At 40.4% G+C, this 24,397-nt stretch overlaps 1 protein-coding gene across 14 annotated transcripts in view; it reads right to left on the bottom strand.

The window, feature by feature from the left end:
• Positions 1-24,397, bottom strand: part of tanc2b (tetratricopeptide repeat, ankyrin repeat and coiled-coil containing 2b) — a 98,131-nt gene that overhangs the window by 3,276 nt on the left and 70,458 nt on the right. For 12 of the 14 annotated variants that reach the window (XM_058078122.1, XM_058078125.1, XM_058078123.1 and 9 more), the window contains 22 exons: positions 23,359-23,607; positions 17,279-17,410; positions 15,029-15,067; positions 13,428-13,709; positions 13,234-13,358; positions 10,773-11,004; positions 10,536-10,705; positions 10,179-10,457; positions 8,316-8,483; positions 8,069-8,229; positions 7,683-7,791; positions 7,496-7,618; positions 5,641-6,084; positions 5,470-5,563; positions 5,270-5,403; positions 5,061-5,184; positions 4,820-4,995; positions 4,595-4,727; positions 2,794-2,823; positions 615-706; positions 197-343; positions 21-121 (listed from right to left, as the gene is read on the bottom strand). In XM_058078122.1, coding sequence (XP_057934105.1) covers positions 21-121; positions 197-343; positions 615-706; positions 2,794-2,823; positions 4,595-4,727; positions 4,820-4,995; positions 5,061-5,184; positions 5,270-5,403; positions 5,470-5,563; positions 5,641-6,084; positions 7,496-7,618; positions 7,683-7,791; positions 8,069-8,229; positions 8,316-8,483; positions 10,179-10,457; positions 10,536-10,705; positions 10,773-11,004; positions 13,234-13,358; positions 13,428-13,709; positions 15,029-15,067; positions 17,279-17,410; positions 23,359-23,607 — 3,544 coding nt within the window. The remainder of the gene's footprint in view (positions 1-20; positions 122-196; positions 344-614; positions 707-2,793; positions 2,824-4,594; positions 4,728-4,819; positions 4,996-5,060; positions 5,185-5,269; positions 5,404-5,469; positions 5,564-5,640; positions 6,085-7,495; positions 7,619-7,682; positions 7,792-8,068; positions 8,230-8,315; positions 8,484-10,178; positions 10,458-10,535; positions 10,706-10,772; positions 11,005-13,233; positions 13,359-13,427; positions 13,710-15,028; positions 15,068-17,278; positions 17,411-23,358; positions 23,608-24,397) is intronic. The other 2 variants (XM_058078121.1, XM_058078119.1) reach the window with 2 other exon arrangements.

The following is a 24,397-nucleotide window of genomic DNA, read 5'->3' as shown; positions in this document are numbered from 1 at the left end:
GGAATGCGTCCGGACGCTACCTGCTGCTACGCTTGGCCCGGGCCCTGGCGTAGTAGGCCTCGTAGGATTTGGGTTTCAGCTCCAGAGCCTTGGTGGCGAACTCCTCAGCCATCCCGAAGTCCTGGTGGACGTGAGACAAAAACCTCTGAACTGCACCCTGATCTCAGCGGTTTTCAGCGATTCTCTTCGCACTTACGTTCATTTTCCTGCGACATCGGGACAGGTTGAGGAAGAGCGAAACTTTCAGCTCCCTGAAGGTCTTGAGGTCCTCGCTGAAGCCTTCACGGGGGAACTTTTTGAGGGCGTACTGATAGCGCTGGGCCGCCTCCTTCACCTTCCCCTTCTGACAGCGGAGGAACAAAGCAGAAAGTCTTGGATCATATCAGTGCCGATGATGAACGTCATATAGTGGCTAAGCTAACAATGTCTGCCGGCTGGAATCATTCCCAAGTTTTCCGTCGGAATTGTAAATATTTACTTTGCAGTGATTGTACAGTGTTAGGTTTGGTTCTTTGCATTACAAACATTAGCGCTAAATTAGCGCTAATTACTAAACAGGAAACCGCTATCGCTACACCAGCTTTCCAGCGCCAAACAGGAAACGAGGAGCGCACCTTGTAGAAGCCGTCGCCTTCCTCCATGAGCTTGCTGAGCAGGATGATCATGATGTCGGGTTTGGAGGTGGCCATGGCCCACGTGGCCGGACCTGCGTCACAAAGGGGGACGGGAAAAAAGTGACCAGGACGCACGGCCGGAAGCGAGGAGACAAGGAAGGAAAGGAAGGAAGGAAGGCTGAGCAGTCAAACAACACACACACTAACACACACACATTAATAATAATAATAATAATCATGGACGGTTGTAGACGACCATAATGTACCCCGCCAGACTTGTGGATTTTTCCAACAGTGACATCATTTTCTCCATTTTTGCCGTAGACTGAAAACGTTTAGGTTTCGTCGTCTTTCTGCTCTCACGATGTTTTTGTTTTCCTCATCAACCTGCTTGTTCATCTCCTGGAGACCACTCTCATTTTCATATTGTTTTCACCTCTAAATGCCGTCTACACAGAACCCAGAAGCCATCCTACCTCATCTGAAACTGAATGATATTCAGTTATTATTTTTTCATGGAATAAGTCAAGCACCATCATCATAAATCACAGCAGTACATTTAGAGGTGAAAACAACATGAATACCAGATATTTATATTGTTTTCATCTCCAAATGGGAGGCTATACAGGCAAAACCTATCCAAAATAAACAGACGTTCAGTGTTATTTATTGAGTATTATTTATTATTATTATTATTATTAGTATTATTTATTTATTGACAATTAGCCATGCTATTAATGCCTGGGCAACAAAACAAACATTTGGAGGTGAAAACATCATAAACATGCTAACATGTGGTTTTATGATAACATAATCCATATAAAAATACATAAATAAATAAATAAAAGTGTTAAAAATAATCCAAAAAATTATAAATTAATAAACATTACTGCAATACAAAGGTATAAAATACAAAATGAAAATGCCTTAAATAAGTGTAAAAATAATATAACTTAGAAGTACAATAAACTAATTAATGTTAAACATAACTGAAATTAAAATAAAAAATAAAAGTATAAAAATATTTATTACTTAATAGTTATTGCTTAAATAAAAGCAGAAGAAATCAAATGAAAAACAATAATAATAATAATAAAAAATAAAAAATGACAATAAACATACAAAAATAATAAAAAACTTAAAAATGACTTAAATGAAGGCATAAAAAATATATGAATACTTTAAAACTGAAAAAAAATAAAATAAATGCAAAAAAAAATTGTGTTATTTATTGAGAATTAGTCATGCTATATGGAGGTGAAAACATCATAAGACGACTTTGTCTTCTCTGGTTTTCATGTTGTTTTCACCTCTAAATGCTAAACCTGCCAATGCTAAACCAATGCTACCCAAACTGAGAGGAGACACAAAACAAAAGTATTTTATCTTAAAGCTGGACGTCTCATCTACAGCAAAAATGTCAAAAGTGACCTGGCTGTTCCAACACCTTTGGAGGGCATTTATATGTTAAATATACGTTAAAATATCATGGATGCATTAAAATGGGGGAACGAATGTAAGACTTTTATCCAAAGGAAAGATCCAACCCATGCAGGCGGGGTACAATAACACATCGTCATGGCAACAGGAGTGGAAATGGCAGATGGAGGTGGCGCAACAAGGCACTGCAGAGAAAAAGGTTTCACCACTGGACATGAAATATTGTGTCTGGTCCTGCTGGGGGGGGCGGGATGGGGGGGGGGGCAAAGACATTTAGACCTGAGCTAGCATACGGCTAAAAAATCCTCAAATATGAGCACATAAACACAACACAGTGATGGACGGTGTCACACGGCGACAGGAAACGAGGCAGGCGGGGGGAAGACCTGCTGCTGGAGGTGTGTGTGTGTGTGTGTGGGGGGGGGGGGGGGGTGTCGACCCCGCTACGTGGCCATCATACGATGCAGCGCATGCATTTCCCGCTTAAAAAACCCCCGCAACGTGTGTGTCGGGGTGTTGCTGCTGCCATGCATCCGTGGGGCGGCCGGAGGCTGGAGGGCATGCTGCCAGGAAGCGGCTGGGACTTCTACCTCCAGGCCGCGGGCGGCGCTAACGCCTATGAGAGTGTTTGGGAGCTAAGCTGGCCCGCCGACACTTAGAGCACACAGACGACACAGAGAGAGGAGATAGAGCTGTCAAAATGCCTGCTGGGGTGGGAAGTCGACAGCCTTGGCTTTACCTCGGGGCCGACTGGGCAGCGTCTGACATCCTGGGACCGGAGAGAGAGGCGGGGGTGCAGGGGGTGGAGGGGGTTCAAGGTGAGAGGAGGAGGAGGAGCGTGTGGAAGTGCGGAAGAAGAGAGAGAGAAAAGAGAGAGGGAGGCGGTGGAGGTGGAGAAGTGAGAAAGGAAACACAATAAAAGCAGCAGTGAGAAGCGGAGCTAAGTGCAAAAAAACAGAAAAAAAGCATCACAGGCGCTGCTAATAAATAACTCGTCTCCGGGGCAACCAGAGTGAACGAGAGAGAAAGACATGCCGGAAAAGAGCCAGTAACATAAAGAGCTGCAGCGATGGAGGGAGGGGGCAGCGGGTGACGGACAGGAAGAACACCGGTCATGCACTTGTAGCCCATCAGGGCTCACATTTGCTCATTTATGGCAGTAAAAGCGTGAAAACAAAACGACCTTCAATGATTTATGATTTATAATTACTCCAGAAATTGGTATGGATGCTGAGAGTTGACAAAAAGGCAACGCATTCATTGAGCGTCAACGTCACAGCAATCGCCTCTGATACATTGCAACCACGCCCCCTGGTGGCTGTCAGCGGTACTGGGATGACGTCAAGCCGAAAATGGGCTTCTGATTGGTTTATATTAAATATTTTAAAATTGGACACATGTAAACTTACAAGAAAAAAATCATCAAATTTGAAAATGACTTAAATAAAATAAAAAAAACAATAAAAATAAATAATAAAAATGACTGAAATAAATACATACAAAAATAATAAAAATAAACACTTAAAGAAGTGTAAAAATAATGCAAGTTCAACATGACTTAAAAGTTAACAAAATTATAAATTAATAAACATTACTGCAATAATAATATAATATAATAATAACACAAAAAATACAAAATGCCTTAAATAAAAAAACTAATAAAACTTTAACTTGGAAGTACAATAAACTAAAAATAACTTAAATAAATAAATAAAAGTGTCAAAATAAAAACAAATAAATTAATAAACATTACTGCAAAAAAACGTATAAAATACAAAATGAAAATGCCTTAGATAAGTGTAAAAATAATATAACTTTAACATTACTTAGAAGTACAATAAACGAATTAATATTAAACATTACTGAAATAAAAATAAAAATAAAAAATAAAAGTGTAAAAAAAGTCAAAATTGAATATTACTTAAATAAAAGCAAAAGAAAACAAATTAATAATAATAAAAATAAAACAAAAATAACACAAATAAAATGCCTTAAATACGTGTAAAAATAATAAAAATAAAAATTTAAAAATTACTTAAATGAAGGCATAAAAAAATATAAATACTTTAAACCAAGGAAAAAATGACTTAAATGCAAAAAAGATATATATATATATATATATAAACCTCTGTGGGTCATGACCTAATGACCTTTGGAGGATGTGGGCCCCAGGTTGAGATCATTTGAGAACCCCTGGTCTAACATCTGTTCTGAACATTGTGGTCATGGAATGTTCATAATTGATAATTGATATAATTATTATAATAATAACAACCCAGTCAAGTGCGGTTGCATTTCCAGGCTTCTGATTGGCCAAAATGCCGTGACAGCCTGTGAATTTGTTTTCATGCGGACTGGAGTGAAGGAAGTTGGAAATATCCGTGTTCCTGTGCTTCCATCAAGTCCTAATCGAGTGTGAGCATTCGTGCAAGATGGACCAACAGCAGACGAGCAAATGGAGGTCATGCTCCTGGAGGCGGGACCCGATGGCGGCAGCCACGTGATGATGATGATGATGTTTGTGCTTCGTCATTGCTCACCTATCTTGGCGCCTTTCTTGAGCAGGGCCACCACCACCGACGTGTTCCTGCATCCCACGGCCCGGTCCAGGGGACGCATGCCGCTGTAGTCCACGTGCTCGACCATGGCCCCGTGGTCCACCAGGAACTGGACCTGGAGAACAAGAAGAAGACGAGGAGTCGAGTGTGAAAGCGCAGGGGAATGTAAATATGTTCAAATATGTTTTAAAAAAATGATTGGCAGACCACGTCAGAGTCGCCGTAGAAGGCGGCGAGGTCGAGCGGCGTGCGGCCGTTCTTGTCGGCGTGGTCGGTGGCAGCGCCGCTCTCCACCAGGAAGCGCACGACGGGCAGGTGGCCTTTGAGGCAGGCCCAGCTGAGCGCCGTGAGACCCTCCTTGTCCATCAGGGACAGGGAAGCTCCTGAGAAACCAGAGTCTAAGTGTTCTAAGATCTAAGATCTACGCTTGCGAAGGCGTTCAAGTCACCTTGGGAGAGCAGAAACTCCACAGTCCCCAGGTGTCCCTCCGAGGCGGCCATCATGAGCGGCGTGCGGCCCTGCTTGTCTGCCAGGTTGGCGTCGGCGCCGTGCGTGAGGAGGAGGTCCACGATCTAACGCGTATGATGAAACACCACAACAAACGTGAGTCCTGTTCTTGCTTAGACCGCTAAAAGGCGTTGGCGAGCAATGGCCGACCTGCCAGTGGCCCTGACGGACGGCGCTGAACAGCGGGACGATGCCTCGTCTGTTGGACTGAGCCACGGCGGCGCCCTGTTCCAGCAGCAGGCGGCACACCTCCAGCTTCCCACGACCGGAAGCTGCTGTCAGAGCTACACACAAACGGGAATATTACGTCATCCGTGTGACATCATCGCAGCACCGCACGCGTCAATCACCTGTCTCGCCCCACAGCGAGTCAAAGTCGTTGATCTGCGCTCGCTCCACTTCCTCTTCGTCTTTCTCGGGCAGGTCCAGCAGGTAGGACACGATCTGAGGGGCGATGAGAAGATGGTCAAGTATGGCCAAGTCCGATCCAGGCCGATCCAGGCCGATCCAGGCCGTCCTACCTCGGCGTAGCCCATGCTGGCGGCGGCAACCAGCGCCTGCTGCACGGCATTGGTCTTGGTGAAGCCGGCCCGCTGCTGGCCCTGCGGCGAGTGCTGCTGCGTCCCGCCGCTCCAGTCGCACTGGATGAGGAACTTGACCACCTCCATGTGGCCCCTGAGGGCCGCGTGGACCAGGGCGCACTGGCCGTTCTTGTCCAAGTGGTCCACCTTGGCCCGCCTGCGACACAGCGCCGTCACGATAGCCATGTGGCCCCCGGCGGCGGCGTAGCCCAGAGGCGTGAGGCCGCTCTCGGAGGGGGCGTCGGCGAAGGCGCCGAACTCCAGCAGCAGCGCCACCATGTCCATGTAACCCAGGTGGGCGTGGACGCACAGCACGGGGGCGTTGTTCAGCACCTCCGTGCGGTAGTTGACGTTGGCCCCGCCCAGCATCAGCAGGCGACTCACCTGCAGAAAGACCACGTGATGATGGCAAGCTAGCTGCTGTTAGCGCCGAACTTTGTTTTGTTGAAATATTAAAAATAATTCATACGAGATATTACTTACTTACATTACTTACATTAGAGTGACATCATAATGACATTAGAGTGACATCATAATGACATTAGAGTGACATCATAATGACATTAGAGTGACACCATAATGACATTAGAGTGACATTAGAGTGACATCATAATGACATTAGAGTGACATTAGAGTGACATCATAATGACATTAGAGTGACATTAGAGTGACATTAGAGTGACATCATAATGACAGAGTGACATTAGAGTGACATTAGAGTGACAACATAATGACATTAGAGTGACATTAGAGTGACATTAGAGTGACATTAGAGTGACATTAGAGTGACACCATAATGACATTAGAGTGACATCATAATGACATTAGAGTGACATTAGAGTGACACCATAATGACATTAGAGTGACATCATAATGACATTAGAGTGACACCATAATGACATTAGAGTGACACCATAATGACATTAGAGTGACACCATAATGACATTAGAGTGACATTAGAGTGACATCATAATGACATTAGAGTGACATTAGAGTGACATCATAATGACATTAGAGTGACATTAGAGTGACATTAGAGTGACATCATAATGACAGAGTGACATTAGAGTGACATTAGAGTGACAACATAATGACATTAGAGTGACATTAGAGTGACATTAGAGTGACATTAGAGTGACACCATAATGACATTAGAGTGACATCATAATGACATTAGAGTGACATTAGAGTGACACCATAATGACATTAGAGTGACATCATAATGACATTAGAGTGACACCATAATGACATTAGAGTGACACCATAATGACATTAGAGTGACATCATAATGACATTAGAGTGACATTAGAGTGACATTAGAGTGACAGAGTGACATTAGAGTGACAACATAATTACATTAGAGTGACATCAGCGTGACACCATAATGACATTAGAGTGACACCATAATGACATTAGAGTGACATCATAATGACATTAGAGTGACATTAGAGTGACACCATAATGACATTAGAGTGACATCATAATGACATTAGAGTGACATCATAATGACATTAGAGTGACACCATAATGACATTAGAGTGACATTAGAGTGACACCATAATGACATTAGAGTGACATCATAATGACATTAGAGTGACATCATAATGACATTAGAGTGACATCATAATGACATTAGAGTGACACCATAATGACATGAGAGTGACACCATAATGACATTAGAGTGACATTAGAGTGACACCATAATGACATTAGAGTGACATTAGAGTGACATTAGAGTGACACCATAATGACACTATGGCGTGCCTGACTGTACTGTGTTCAGTTCTGTGTCTACCTTGATGTTGGGGGTGTAGAGGTTCCTCAGAGACGAGAGTGCGGCCGAAAGACCCTCCGAGCTGTAGGACACCCACAAGCCTTGCAAGATGGAAGAGGAGACCCCCACTTTCTTGCTGAGGCCCTTGAAGAGACAGCCGGTGTAAAGCACGGTGGCTTGGTGCGTGTGGGACACCATGGACAGATACCTTGAAGATATGTGCTTTGAGGATGTGATGGCCCAGCTCGATGGTCTGCTGCCGGTTCAGCTTGTTCTGCTGCCGAGAGAACCAGAAGGCCAGCAGAGTGTGGCCGCTCCTGCACGGCAAACACAAAAAGTCGGGAACATGTTTCATCCCGAGCTTCCTTCCATGAGGGATTGATCACCTTGCTGTGACTAACGAGACGCGTCTATTTATAGCCGCCTGACTAATGTGGCGACGCACGTCTCTCACACAATATCGCAGATGATTCACGCGCTATTTTGGGCTGGAAGCGGAATGGATAGGTCGCAATAAATGTTGCACAATCATTCACGGAGATCAACGCTGAATATGTGGTGTGGGCAAAAGTATTGGGACACAGGAAGACTCACCTGGGGTCGCACAGGAACTTGGTCTTCTCTCCTTCCTCCCGCCATATCAGCCACTCTCTGAAGGACGGGTGGACAAACATGCGGGTGCCATCCCTCCTCTTCACCAGGAAGACGGACAGGTTGTCCAAGCGCTGCTGGAAGTCGTCCCAGTCCAGCGTTCCCTGCGGCGCGACATTAGCACGTTAGCTTGACCCCCTGGGGGGCGTCGACTCGCCGCACCCCTTCCTCTCCCGCTTAGGGCGTCTACCTGCAGCGAGCCGGAGTTTATGGCCTGGTAGATCTGCTCGTCGGTCAGCGGGTGGAGGGAGGCCACGGCCACGTTGAGGAGGGGCAGCGCCCGCTCAAAGGACGACTGCGTGGGGAAGCGCATGTTGCACTGCAGCAGGTAGACCTCCGCCAGGTTGACCGGGACCACCTGGAACCAGATTATTCCCATCAGATTTGGACTTTATTCCCAAAATAGTACAACTTTTCCCCAACCTAATTTTCCACAAATTCCACTTAGTTTTGTTTTCTTAGAATATTCCGACTTAATAATAAATATTAATAAAATAAAACAAACATTCTTTAATATTTCAGCTTTATGCTATTAAACTGACATTATTTCCTCATAATATTATATATGTATTATATATATTGTATTTATAACTTGCTTTCTTGTTAGAAAAAACAATTCTCTCAATTTTTTGACTTTATTTTCATACATTTACTAGTATTTTTACCATTACTTTCTTTTGTTATTTTCCATATATTTAATCTTTCTTCTTAAATAATCTTCATAAAACTATGAACTTATTCCCATAATATTGTAACTTTTCACCTTAATCTAATTTTCTAATTTTTTTTTCTTTCGTATTTCAAACTTTCTGCCACTAAAATTATATTTTTCGCCATAAAATTATTTTATTTATTCTTATAAAAATGCAACTTGCTTTCTTGTTAGAATTTTTTTTTCTCTCAATATTTTGACTTTATTTTCATACATGTACAGGTATTTTTACCATTACTTTCTTTTGCTATTTTCCATATATTTAAACTTTCTTCTTAAATCATCTTCATAAAATTATGACCTTATTCCCATAATATTGTAACTTTTCACCTTCATCTACTTTTCTAATTTTTATTTTTCATTTTTTCTTTTGTATTTCAAATTTTCTGCCACTAAAATTATATTTTTCCCCATAACATTATTTTATTTATTCTTATAAAAATGCAACTTGCTTTCTTGTTAGAATTTTTTTTTTTCTCTCAATATTTTGACTTTATTTTCATACATGTACAGGTATTTTTACCATTACTTTCTTTTGTTATTTTCCATATATTTAAACTTTCTTCTTAAATAATCTTCATAAAATTATGACCTTATTCTCATAATATTGTAACTTTTCACCTTCGTCTACTTTTCTAATTTTTATTTTTCATTTTTTCTTTTGTATTTCAAATTTTTTGCCACTAAAATTATATTTTTCCCCATAACATTATTTTATTTATTCTTATAAAAATGCAACTTGCTTTCTTGTTAGAAATTTTTTTTTCTCTCAATATTTTGACTTTATTTTCATACATTTACAGGTATTTTTACCATTACTTTCTTTTGTTATTTTCCATATATTTAAACTTTCTTCTTAAATCATCTTCATAAAATTATGACATTATTCCCATAATATTGTAACTTTTCATCTAATTTTCTAATTTTTATTTTTCATTTTTTCTTTCATATTTCAAACTTTATGCCACTAAAAGGATATTTTTTCCCATAACATTATTTTATTTATTCTTATAAAAATGCAACTTTTTTCTTGTTACAATACAAACTTTTTCTCTTCATATTTTGCCTTTATTGTCAAATAATTACAGCTATTTTTTCCCCAACTATTTACTTTCTTCTTAATCTTCTTCTCATGATGAGATTTTGACTTTATGCTTGTTTTCCATAATATTCTGACTTGTCTTTTTTATTTAATATTTCAACTTTCTTCTACTAAAATAATATTGCAATGTTATTCTTATAAAATTAGCACTTTTTTCTGTCCTCAGGACAATAAAAAAAACCTTTGTAGGCCCCCGGAATGAAGTAACTCCTAATACTGCAAATACTGCAAGTCGTCACCTTGTAGCTGGAGCTCTTGAGGACCAGGTAGCCCTTCTCAATGAGGTCAAAGGTGAGCTTGAGGTACAGGTACGAGCCCTGGCTCAGGGCCTTCAGGTGGCCGCTGAGCTTCCCGAATGTGGTGTTGTCCATCTTGCCGTTGAGCGAGATGTTGTTCTGGATCTCCGGGCTGCTGTGGATGCGGTGCAGGATGTAGCCCTGCAGGTCCTGGTCCATGGCGTCGTTCTCCTCCAGGGAGTCCAGGGAGATGCGGTGGAAAGGCAGCGGGTTGGTGATCTCCTGCAGCCGTGGGACAAAAACCGCCGCATCAAGAACACCGCAACTCCATAATCCGGTCCGATCCGGTCCAGCACTGACCTGCAGGGTGGTTCGGACCGTCACCACCAGTTTGAGCCAGGGAGGGAACTTGTTGATGGTTTTGCAGAGGAAGGAGACGATGGTGTCGCCGTAGTCTGGCTTGTGGAACTCGGCCTCGTTCAGACCGTCAATGAGGACGATGAGGTCCTCCTCGGAGTTGATCTTCCTCTCTGGAGAACAGGCAGATCACCACAATGCACCCCACGAACCTCCGTTACAAAACCTTGGTCGTAGTACCTTTATAAAGAGCGTCCAAAGGCTCCAAGACGCCCCTCCGGAAGGACGCCAGGGGGTCCTGGACGCAGGAGCGCAGGCTCAGGATGCTCTGGAGGTGCGGCTCCCTCAGCATCTGCTCCCTGTAGGCCACTAGGTGAGGCGAGCGGCACAACAGAGCCGCCACGTTGTGCACGAACTCGGGCACCAGGCAGGTGTAGGCGTTGTCCGCCTGGCAGTAGTGGTAGGCCACCACCTGGGGGCGACGCAGAGTCACACAAACAGGAAGTTGCGGTCAATCGCAGCGGATAAAAAGAGCGTCAGGTTCACGGCTGGAAGATTGTTATTAATAATTCATCACTTCCGGTTGCCAGGAGACGGCGTGGGCTCGTGCACGCTGGTGCCAGAATCGCGAGGTTGTCACGTTTCCCAGCCAGCGACATGCGCCCATGCGGGAATTACTCCACCAGCCAGTGGCTACAAAATAAAAGCCTTCCAGTGGATTGTGATGCTGGGATCGCATTGGGATGATTTTTCAAACACGAAAAAATGTCCAGATTGGAATAAATAATAAAAAAGTGAGGTGAAAAAGCGAGCGAGCTGAATTATTCATGCAGAGAATTAACAAGATCTAATAGCTTGGCTGGGAAGTGGCATTCTGCACATATTAATATTTCATAACACTCCCCGGCAAAGTTGTTTTTTCTTTTTTAAACACATCTGCATAATGCATCAGGCTGAGTGTGCGTGGATCAGGTGACCTTACAGACTTGGACACAATGAGACGCCTTCCAAGAAGTCACAAAGTACCTTAGCATGTCTGCGGTGACCACACGGGGGCGCTGTTTCATTGACATTTCTAATCCAAGGTACTACTATAAGAGTTGTAATGCCATGTAAACAATGAATAACAGGACTGTAAAGGTGACTTTTGGCGTGTTATTTCATGTCTACACTGCTCTAATAATGTTCAAAACCCTATTTAGTAAATCATAAACAGGCTCTAACTCCAAATATATGACATTTCTTATTACCAATTCACCTTATAAACAATAAACGAGGGACAACAATACTGCAATCGCTTCCTTATGGCTAACATGGCTAATTGGACACAGATCCAGCCGGTCAACCAAAATGACCCCAAGAGCGATCGTCGTGCCGACTCATTCAAGAGGTCACAAAAGACCCCACAACAACATCCAAACAACCGCAGGCCTCAACGGAAGGTGGACTTTTTTGGAAAAGTAACACGCGTTTCAGAAAAAGTCAAATATGGTGGTGGTAGTGTGACGGTCCGGGGATATTTTGCTGCTTCAGGACCAGGAAGACCTGCTGCGATAGTCCACATCCGATTGGCAAGACTTTGGAGACGGCTAATCCAAGTCCTGAGCTGGATGCTATGGAGATGCCGTGGCATGACCTTCAAAAGCTCATTGCAAGTTATCACAAACGCTTGATTGCAGTTGTTGCTGCTAAATAATAGTTAGTTTCATTTCAAAACTGCATTTTGTGTCGAGTTGTGTTGTTATTGATTAATATTTACATTAGTTTGATGATATCAAACATTGAAGTGTAACAAACATGCAAAGCAAGAAATCAGGAAAGGGGTAACTACTTCTTCACGGGACTATTTGTATTTGACTTTTTAGCCATTTTATGCTTCAAAATACTTCATTTATGCAAAATGTAAAAATCTTAAAAGTCATTATGACTAATATTAGGCTGTTTTCAACCCAAAAGAGCACAACTGATGAATAAATATATGTTTTAACCCTTGTATTATGTTGCGGGTCAATTTGACCCGTTTCAGTTAAGGTTAACAAGGTTAACTAGCATGATTTGTTAACAAATCATGCTAGTTAACCCTTGCATTATGTTACGGGTCAATTTGACCTGTTTCAGTTTTTGTGTTAATGACCCTAGATGAGGAAAAGTCACAAAATTTCATGAAGAAAAAGAAAGGATAACCAGTACTTTGGTCAACACAAAAACTGAAACGGGTCTAATTGACCCGTAACATAATACAAGGGTTAACAAATCATGCTAGTTAACCTTGTATTATGTTACGGATCAATTTGACCCGTTTCAGTTTTTGTGTTCATGACCCTAGATGAGGAAAAGTCACAAAATTTCATGAAGAAAAAGAAAGGATAAACAGTACTTTGGTCAACACAAAAACTGAAACGGGTCAAATTGACCCGTAACATAATACAAGGGTTAAAACCAATGTAAAGCATCAATCCATCCATTCTTCCATTCATTCATCAATCCATGAGCAGCAACTATGACAATCAATACAATCAATCAATCAATCAATCCATGGTTGGTTCTATCCATCCATCTGTGGGTCGATCAATTGTTCCATCTATGAATCAATCAGTCTCGATTCCACCAATCCATCAATCAATGATTCCATGAAGGATCAACCATCACTTCCTGGCTGTGTTGGTCCTCCATGAATCAAAGATGCTGATGCTGATCATACCTGAGAGGCCAACCTCCTCATGGACTCCTCCTGACGTCGTCTCATCTCGGGGGTGCCGGGACAGCTGCCTCCCCCCAGGGTGCCGTGGCTGGGCTGGGACTGGCTGAGAGGGAGCCCCTCCCCATCTGGACGGGGGACACGCTCGTCCAATCAAAACACAAAGACGCTTTTTGTCTCCAAGAGCGAGCACCTACGTTTGGGCGAGGCCTGCGGGCTGTCGGAGGCGATCTGCCTCATGCGGGTACCGTGGCAGCTGAGCGCCACCAGGCGGGAAATGATGGCCGTCTTCCCGAAGCCGATGTTGCCCACCACCACCACGCCGCGACTGCCGCCGCAGGTGGGCCGGTTGAGGTGGGCGTCCACCTCCTGGAAGAGCCACTCCCGACCCGTGAAGACCGAGTCCATGGTGATGGACGGCACCTCGAACAGCAGCGGCTTCAGGGCGATGTCCTGGGGCCGATACGGAGCGAAACGCACTGCCGGGTCGCAGGGAAGGGGCGGGGGCGGGTTCGGGAAGAAAAATGCATATTTCATATGATTTATTATATTATTTAATAATTATATTATTTAATATAATATATATATTTTTTAATGCACATTTTATTCCCTAAATGAAGCACGTTTAAACATAATAAATGGCTAAAGTACAAATACAATACATTCGGTACACACATTAATATGTAGTATTTGACACTCTAATCAATAATATTGATCTCTATACTCTTCACTATATCTTATTTATATCTTATTTTCTCTTTCTATGGCTACTATAATAATATAATAATATAATAATATAATAATATAATAATATAATAATATTATCGATATATAATAATATCGAGTCTAAAGGCGACTATAAGGGTTTTATTTCATGTCTAAAAAAACATAATAATGTTAAAAAACATTAGAAAGGTCTAAAATAGGTTCCCTATGATCTAACTAAGAACATTTTCCTTTTTATATATAATTATTAGTAACAAAAAGGCATTTTTAAGCATAAAAATTGAAGTAAAACCCAAATATAAGGCATTCAGGAAGTACTTTCACAACAGGAAGTTACAAAATAAAAGAAACTCTACCAATGTTAACATGTGTAAGTAAATATTATGTCTTATTTATCTTAATTTCTCTTATTATGTCCTCTATATTGAGTAATAGGGCTGTAAAAGTAAAACTATAGGGGTGTTATTTCATGTCCAAAGGGCTCTAATGATGTTAAAAAGTGTATTTAGAAGGTTGTACATGGGCTGTTTATGTTCCAATTATAAAAATACGACATCATCGCTGCTTCTTAACACACCACAACCAATTTGATGTGTGTACAATGATGATGACGTAATGGTTCAAATCCGCCTCGGGAACATCGCTAGTGCTTCTCCGGGCTTATCCGTCCTTTTCCATGCTGCTCCTCCATAGTCGCTAGTAACTTCCTGTGGTGTGGTTAGATGAGGTTGTAAAAAAGGAGCGAAGGTCGCACGTAGGGGGCGCCGCAAACGGAGTTTTAAAATGAAAAGGTTAAAAGGTGTGAGGGTCTCTTCTGCCACTAGAGGGAGTCGCTGCACAAACGTGCCACTAGAGGGAGTCGCTGCGCAAACGTCAAGCTTGTTGAGGCTAAAATGATTGGAGGACGTGCTTGTGAAGAATTAGATCCTGGGTGTCGTCTCAATAACCTTCATCTTTAAACGTATCATCACTTGTCTTTTCGTTTTTTTTTTCATGTATTCTTGAAAGCATCTGCCGAAGCGTTAATCCGAAGCGTCGGTGCCGTGCCGCCAAGAACGTGAAGGTGACTTACGTGACTGCGACTGCCAGGCGTGGGAGTTGTTGGTGGAAGCTGAGGCAAAGCAAACACAGGACAAGCCAAAGGTTAAAGGGCAAATGAAGGACACGAGTGAGCAGCAAAACAGACTCCAAGAAGTGAGAGGAATCCCGAGATTCCTGCTTCATCCTAAATCGGTTGTCATTCCCTAGCGTCTCCTTGGTCTACGACTGGTCCGGGCTGGGAATGCCCAGACCAGGAGGCATCTGGACTGATCTACCTCAACTGGTTCCTATTCAAAGTGAAGGAACCGCCGCTCTACTCTGGATTAGGAAGCTCCTCACCTCGTCTCCCATTCCGGCCTCTTGTATCCGCAATCGTTGTTTCGTAGATTTGGAACGTAGATTGACATGACGGTGCTCTACACTGACCCCCGACCCCTGAGATACCGGGAATAGGCTTCACTAGCTAGCTCGGATGAGCGGAAAATGGATGGATTCGAAATTCTACCACTTTTGGGAACGTATTTGTGGGAATGTTGGTGCACTGGCGAGGTGGAACGTCACTCATGTTGGAGCAAAGTCTTTCTACGTCTGTCCAAAATCCCAAAATGGCTTACAAGGTGAGTCTGCACACCGCGTGTCCCGATTCCAGTCCGTTTAGGACAGTAGGGATGAAGGAACGTGCATCCCGTGAAAGCGTTGTTGGCAGCGGCGTCCGCCGTGCGTGTCCACGCCAAACGGGTGCGGCCGGCCGGCTCGCCAAAGAGCGCGGCTGGGCGCTACGTGTAATGAGCAGATATTGCTCTTCGTCTATTCTTCCTCCAAAGCGCCGCTTGCTAGCATTGCCTCGCTTCCAGGAATCCTCATTCCGGCCACAGCGCCAAAGAAAAGGAAAGAAACTCCCGCTCGGATATTGACTCGCAGTCGCAAACGCAAACGGCGCTTCTATGAGTCACGCCTGCTGATGTAACGCTGCTCGGTCGGGGTGAAAGAAAGGATGATGCAATGTGGCCAAGGCGGGACGTACGCGGGTTTTACGTGCCGCTATCCCAATCAGCCGCCATGCTCCGCTCCGGCTACACCGGGAACACCGGGAACACGGAGCTGCCAAACGGGGAGCTGTTTTAGGGCGAGAGCGATGCCCCCCCTCAGGCAACATGGAGCAAGGTACCACTTCCCGCCCCCTCCGCCCCCTCCACCCCCTCCGTGGCCAGACGGGGGCCGGCGTCTCAGACGCTTTGAATTATTCACCAGGTGAGGATGACTCACGCTGGCTGAGCAGCAGGAGGAAGAGGAAGACGGTGCAAGGGAAAACATCTTGCTAGCGGTACGAGTTAGCATACAGGCCTCAATTCCCAAGATGGCTGCCGTGTTTGTTATGTTCTGGAAATGGATGATAATATAAATGATGGCCGTTTTGTGCTAATCTATTCTTTATTATTATTACCTTACATGACATTACCTTAACCTCCTCTCCTCCCATTCAGTGTGGAAGTGCTAGGTTTTTGGCTACTTAAGTTTAAAACTGTGCTGCCAAGTGGTTAGCGCGCAGGAGACCCGAGTTCAATTCCACCCTCTGTGTGGAGTTTGCATGCTCTTTTCTCCAAGTACTCCGGTTTCTTCTCCCATTCCAAAAACATGCTAGCATGTTAGCTTGATTGGCCACTCCAAATTGTCCATAGGTATGAATGTGAGTGTGAATGCTTGTTTGTCTATATGTGCCCTGTGATTGGCTGGCCACCAGTCCAGAGTGGACCCCGCCTGAATGAAAGTTTAAAACGGGTTAGCTCGCTAGCTTGTTAGCTCACTAACGGCCATCTTGAGTCAGCAAGACAGCATAAGAGTTGCAATGTGTTGTAAACAATGTGTAACAGGAGTGTAAAGGGGACTATAGGGGTGTTATTTCATGTCCAGAGGGCTCTAATAATGTTTGAAATCACATTCAGAAAATCATATACAGGTTTTATATGCTGGAACTCTGAAAATATTCAATTTTATCGGTTTTATCGGTTGGGTCTGGAACCAATTAACGATGATGTAAACACGTTCGTTAGAAAATAACTACACAGTCAGCCTGCTGATGACATCATAGACATGTGACAGGGTCAATTTTCGCTTATTCCCATGTGCAAGCAAGCTAATTGTTGGACTCACACTGTACAGTACAGCCATATTGAACGCTAACAGGAAGGCCGAACAAGATTTGGGTGCTAAGCTAACGCTTTAGCACATGTAGCACTATTGCTTTAGTGTGTGTGTGTGTGTGTGTGCGTTAAGGACACACCTCTCAAGTCCTGCCCCGAGTGTCCCGGCCCGCAGGTGGTGCTCTGTCTGGGCATGCGCAGGGAGGCGCGTAGCGGCGTGTGCCTCTGCTCGTCCAGGTAGGCCAGGTCTTCCAGGTGGGCGGAGCTAGTGGCTGCCGGCGTAACAAGGAGGAGAAACAAACCCAAATGAATACGCGTGGAAGCACCTGTCAGATGTTTCGAGAAGGCCGAGGCATTTCTCCGACTCCTCCGGGAGGGGAGGGGGACCCTGAGCCGCGTCACCGCCCCAGAATTCCCCGCCGTCGCCGTCTGTCAGTCGGCAGATGCCCACCCGGCCCCTCTCAGGATTAATTAGCCGCGCATACCAATGTCTTATTCATGAAGTCGGCGCCTGCTGATGATTGTTCATAGAAAATATTCGGTGAGATTAGATTCCGCCCACGCCATTCCACCGCCCGCCCGACTTCTAGCTTGCTGAGGTGACAAACGAGGGAGTCCAAGTGGTGGAAGAGAGCCACCCGAGGACACGGCTGCCTTTCCCGGAAGTGCTTTGATAAGGATAATAAATATATTAACTTCATTCATATACAAATACATTAAAGCAATGCCAAAACTAAATAATTCATACAAATATTTACTTTACCTATTTATTTATCTAAATATTTTTTCACAATAAAATAATTTAAAATACTGTATATAATGTAACTACATTAAAAAAGTAAGAAATGCAATTAATAATATAAGAAAAATTATTAATAATAAGAATAAGAAAAATAATAGTAATAAGAAAAATTAAGTTTCTTTTAAAATGTATTTTTCTAATTAATAATTTAATTAGTATTTTTTATTATTATTTATATATGTATGAAAATAAATATACTTATAATATACATATAAATTAAAGCAATGGCAAAATAAATAATTAATACAAATATTTACTTATCTACATATTTTTTCACAATAATAAAATAATTAAAAATACTGTATACGTATAATATAACTATATTAAAAAAGTCAAAAATGCAATTAATAATTATAAGAAAAAATATTAATAATACTAAGAAGAACAATAATAAGAAGAAGAACAATTAAGTGTCTTTTGAAATTTATTTTTTAAAAACTAATAATTTAATTAGTATTATTTTGTTTTTTTTAATTATTTATATATGTATGAATATAAATATACTTATAATATACATGTTTAAAGCAATGGCAAAATAAAATAATAATCAATACAACAATTTACTTATCTAAATATTTATTCACAATAATAAAATAATTAAAAATTCTGGATATAATATAACTATATTAAAAAAGTAAGAAATACAATTAATAATAATAACAACAAATGTAATATTTTTTTTAAATTGCATTAGTTCCAGTTGGAAATGCTTCATTTATGCCAAAAGACGTCAAATCATCTTAATTTGGGGGATTAATAATCATTAATAGTCAAGTTTTTATGAAAAAGCGCAATAAAGTGAAGGCGTGAAATTGGAGGCGTGCAGTGGCGCAGCTTCCTGTTGAGGAAGATCTATCTTAACAGATGATCTTGGCACCCTGTTGTTCCACAAGACCATAGTCCAGTCCGGATCATCTGCAGCCTAGCTTGGAATCACGCCTCGGCATACCACAGCACGTCCGCCATCTTCATGGCTCACTTCCTGTGGCTCCGAGTGTGCTTCCGTGACCGCACGTGTGTCTCGGCGGGACGTAAAAAGCGGTTGCAAGGGTTTTCTCCTCAACGGGATGAGGGCTTTCCACGTTGCAGCGACACAAGGAGGCGTTTGGACTGGGAATGCCAGGATTCCAATCTCTCGTATCTGCAATGCAGCAGTCTGCTCGCATCACGTTCATCGCTCCTCCGCCAATGTGCTACGTCTGCACGGGGGGGCAGCAGGAAGGAAGGAAGTGTTGAAGCAGGCGGGTGGAAGGAAAAGAGGAGGTTAGGAAGGAAGGGAGAAGGAAATGAAGGATGAAACAAAGGGAGGAGAAAGGAAACTACAGGATGCAGGAAGGACAGTAAAACAAAAACAAACGCCCCTTATTTTTAATTCAATACTATTATATTTTGAATATTATGACTTCATCCTAATATTATGCCTTTGTCCCCTAATTTTCCAAATATTTGTTGATTTTTGTTTCTCATAAAACTTTGGAAAAATGATGTCTTTTTTCTTGAATATTTCAACTCCATGCTACCAAAATGATATTATTTTTTCTCATAATTTCACCAGTTTATTCTCGGAAAATTGTGACCTTTTTCCTCATTAGAATGTGACTTTTTTATTTTAATATTTGGACGTCATTTTTTCCATTTCTGTAAAAAAAAAATATATTCTTGTAATTATGAAATTATTTCCAGAATATTTGGACTTTATTATCATAATATTCTCGTAAAATCATCACCTTTTTCCTCATTAGAATGTGACTGTTTTTTTATATTTGGACATCATTTTTTCCATTTCTGTTAAAAAAAAATCTTCTTGTAATTATGAAATTATTTCCAGAATATTTGGACTTTATTATCATAATATTCTTGTAAAATTTTGACCTTTTTCCTCATTAGAATGTGACTTTTTTTATATTTGGACATTATTTTTTCCATTTCTGTTAAAAAAAAATCTTCTTGTAATTATGAAATTATTTCCAGAATATTTGGACTTTATTATCATAATATTCTTGTAAAATTTTGACCTTTTTCCTCATTAGAATGTGACTGTTTTTTATATTTGGACATCATTTTTTCCATTTCTGTTAAAAAATAAATCTTCTTGTAATTATGAAATTATTTCCAGAATATTTGGACTTTATTATCATAATATTCTTGTAAAATTTTGACCTTTTTCCTCATTAGAATGTGACTTTTTTCCTCATTAGGATGTGACTTTCTTTTAATATTTGGACGTCATTTTTTCCATTTCTGTAAAAAAAAAATATATTCTTGTAATTATGAAATTATTTCCAGAATATTTGGACTTTATTATCATAATATTCTCGTAAAATCATCACCTTTTTCCTCATTAGAATGTGACTGTTTTTTTATATTTGGACATCATTTTTTCCATTTCTGTTAAAAAAAAATCTTCTTGTAATTATGAAATTATTTCCAGAATATTTGGACTTTATTATCATAATATTCTTGTAAAATTTTGACCTTTTTCCTCATTAGAATGTGACTTTTTTTATATTTGGACATTATTTTTTCCATTTCTGTTAAAAAAAAATCTTCTTGTAATTATGAAATTATTTCCAGAATATTTGGACTTTATTATCATAATATTCTTGTAAAATTTTGACCTTTTTCCTCATTAGAATGTGACTGTTTTTTATATTTGGACATCATTTTTTCCATTTCTGTTAAAAAATAAATCTTCTTGTAATTATGAAATTATTTCCAGAATATTTGGACTTTATTATCATAATATTCTTGTAAAATTTTGACCTTTTTCCTCATTAGACTGTGACTTTTTTCCTCATTAGGATGTGACTTTCTTTTAATATTTGGACATCATTTTTTCCAATTTCTGTTAAAAAAAATCTTCTTGTAATTATGAAAATATTCCCAGAATATTTGAACTTTATTATCATAATATTCTCGTAAAATTTTGACCTTTTTCCTCATTAGAATGTGACTTTTTTCTTTTAATATTTGGACGTCACCTTTTCCATTTATGTAAAAAAAAAAAAAAAATTCTTCTTGTAATTATGAAATTATTTCCAGAATATTTGGACTTTATTATCATAATATTCTTGTAAAATTGTGACCTTTTTCCTCATTAGAATGTGACTGTTTTTTATATTTGGACATCATTTTTTCCATTTCTGTTAAAAAAAAAATCTTCTTGTAATTATGAAATTATTTCCAGAATATTTGGACTTTATTATCATAATATTCTTGTAAAATTTTGACCTTTTTCCTCATTAGAATGTGACTTTTTTCCTAATTAGGATGTGACTTTCTTTTAATATTTGGACATCATTTTTTCCCATTTCTGTTAAAAAAAATCTTCTTGTAATTATGAAATTATTCCCAGAATATTTGAACTTTATTATCATAATATTCTCGTAAAATTTTGACCTTTTTCCTCATTAGAATGTGACTTTTTTCTTTTAATATTTGGACGTCACCTTTTCCATTTATGTAAAAAAAAAATAAAAATTCTTCTTGTAATTATGAAATTATTCCCAGAATATTTGGACTTTATTATCATAATATTCTTGTAAAATTGTGACCTTTTTCCTCATTAGAATGTGACTTTTTTTTTATATTTGGACATTATTTTTTCCATTTCTGTTAAAAAAAAATCTTCTTGTAATTATGAAATTATTTCCAGAATATTTGGACTTTATTATCATAATATTCTTGTAAAATTTTGACCTTTTTCCTCATTAGAATGTGACTTTTTTCTTTTAATATTTGGACGTCACCTTTTCCATTTATGTAAAAAAAAATTAAAATTCTTCTTGTAATTAAGAAATTATTCCTAGAATATTTGGACTTTATTATGATAATATTATATTTTTTTCAAAAATGACACCTGTTTTGTTTCTCATAATACTACCTCCCTCCAACTGATCATTCAAATCGGAAAAGCGTCCGTGTCTGGGCCCCGGACATCACCCCAAATCCCTGAAACGGGCTGACCCCAACCTAACGCCATCAGCCTCCCTCCTCGCTTCCCGCCTTCCTCTGCAGTCGTCGCTCCCATCGCACATGAAAGGGAGATAAAACGGCCGATCCTGGCTCCTCGTCTCGCAGGAAGAAAGCCAGAGGGATTATAGGGAATTGTGCTGTATCAACACCTTCCCGCTTTTCCCATCATGACCAAGTCCATGTTGACTGCTTGCTGCCAAAGCCAGTGAAAGCAACCACCAGTGTGTGTGTGTGTGTGTGTGTGTGTGCTATCAAACCGCGTCCTTTCCTGCTTCCTAACTGCCTTCATGATCTTTTTTCACGGCTTCAAGTGGTAATCCCTCATCGCTTCCCGCTTCCCTTTCAAGCCTTCATGCGTTCACAGCTTTTGAAAAATATCAATCCTGCTGTTTCTTGGTTGAATATGGCCTGGTGTTATGTTCAAAAACAAGCATATTTTACATATTTACGGGAGCATTTTCAAGCATAAATATGGCTAAGTGAGGTAATATACAAATACTCAGTTTGTGATGATATGTAGGATTCTAACACTGGTCACTAGGTGGCAGTAATGTTACATTAACATTGTATTAGTATTGCGTATTATTTTCTCTTATTATGTCTATTATAATGGGTAATAGGAGTGTAAAGACTTTTTTACAGAATTGTTGTACACTTTTATTAAAGTTTTTTCCATTTTTTATTTATTTACGTTTTTATTAACCTTTAAGTTAAATTTTTTGTATTTATTCTAATTATTTTGTATCTTTTTACACTTTGTCATTTTGTTTTTATTTTATACGTTCCTAAATATTTATTTAATCTTAAGCCATTTATATTATATTATTATTATATTTTTTACACTTTTATTGAAATCATTCATAATTTTTATATAATTTATTTACACTTTTAGAAGTTTTCTATTTTTTATTTATTTTTGTTTTATTAACCTTTAAGCTTAATATTTGTATTTATTGTAATTATTTTGTTTTTTTTTACACTTTTATTTAAGTCATTTTGTTTTTATTTTATACGTTCCTAAATATTTTTTTTACACTTAAGCCATTTATATTGTATTATCATTATTAAATTTTTTACACATTTATTGAAATCATTCATAATTTTAATATAATTGTAGTATTTATTTAAACCTTTTGAAGTTTTTTCTTTATTTACTTTTTAATTTTATGTTTTTTTAATTACAAATGTATATTTATTTGCAATTGGTTTTACTATTAATTTTTAACGACGGATCATCTGTTGATAGATAGACATAAACATAATCATAAACATCATGATTCCTCATCTGCTGTGTGGAGAAGCGGGAACGTCCACAAAGGAAGAAATCAAGCAGGAAAAGAACGTCTGGAAGGAGCAAAACAAACAGAAATACGCGTCGCCAAACGGCGAGTCAGCATATTTCGGCTTGAGGGGTTGGACAAGGAGGCGGGGGGGGGGACTCACCGGCCACAGAGTTGGGGCGGGGCATGAGGTACAGAGGGATGGAGTGGGCCGAGTGGGAGGACATGCTCTCCAGGCTGCGCTCGGGGATTTTGTTGAGGCTGTAGGTGGACGCCGTCATGTTCTCGTCCACGCGGTACAGGAAGGAGTCCATGCCTGATTTCTGGGACTGCCACAGCTTCAGGTTGCCCCGCGATCCCTCGCCGTGTTTGCCGCCGCGCTCCATGTTCTCAGAGTAGCTGGTCAGCGTGGCTGCCGGGATGGGAAGAACACAGGCAGTTAGCGCTGCGGGAACCAACTTTGGTTCCTCACGGAGGAGATACAATGCATCGATTCAAGCGTCACATGACATTGAAATAATCCTTGGACGCTGCCGGCCACGTTCGCGCTTATTTCCTGTTGTTCCGAGTCCATTTGGCGCACAAAACAGCGAAACAACGCTGGCACACGTTTAGACGCACGGCGTCACATCAACAGGCACCGAAGCTCCGGGAAGGGAAAAAAAAAAAATCCAGTGATGTGGAATTGGCGGCGTAGGCACCAAAGCGTAGGATGCGGCCGCTACTACTTCCTGTTTGGAAGTCATCACACACCAACATCACCGCTGACGGCGGCTTTGTGTTCTTCGTTTGCATTTCCCAAGATGCCTGAGGTGAGCAACACCACCGGCTACGGCGTTCCAGGAAAGATTCCTGGAAGATTAGCTTAGATTGGTCGTTTTTTTGTTTACATTGGAACAGAACGCTGACACTTAGGACTTCCTGTTCGGACCTTTTCTCCTTTCTCCATGAAATACGCACAATAAATTCATAAACTCATCAATGATGTTAAACCAGGGGTGTCCTTGGACGTTTTCTTCCAGTGCGGCCACAAAGGGAAAAATGCAACATGGCCATTTTGATATTTTTGATAAGTATATATGCTCAGAAGTTACAGTGTATGTACTGTATTTTTTTCTTAAATATATAAAAATATATTAAAATAATATATAAGAATATTTTTTTCGTAAAAATAGGGCCAATATATAGTTTTTATAAAAAAA

The sequence above is a fragment of the Doryrhamphus excisus genome, chromosome 7 (assembly GCF_030265055.1).
Source record: "Doryrhamphus excisus isolate RoL2022-K1 chromosome 7, RoL_Dexc_1.0, whole genome shotgun sequence".
Classification (NCBI taxonomy): Eukaryota; Metazoa; Chordata; class Actinopteri; order Syngnathiformes; family Syngnathidae; genus Doryrhamphus; species Doryrhamphus excisus.
The sequence above is the reverse complement of the archived record's forward strand: the minus strand, read 5'-3'. Positions and strand labels throughout refer to the sequence as shown.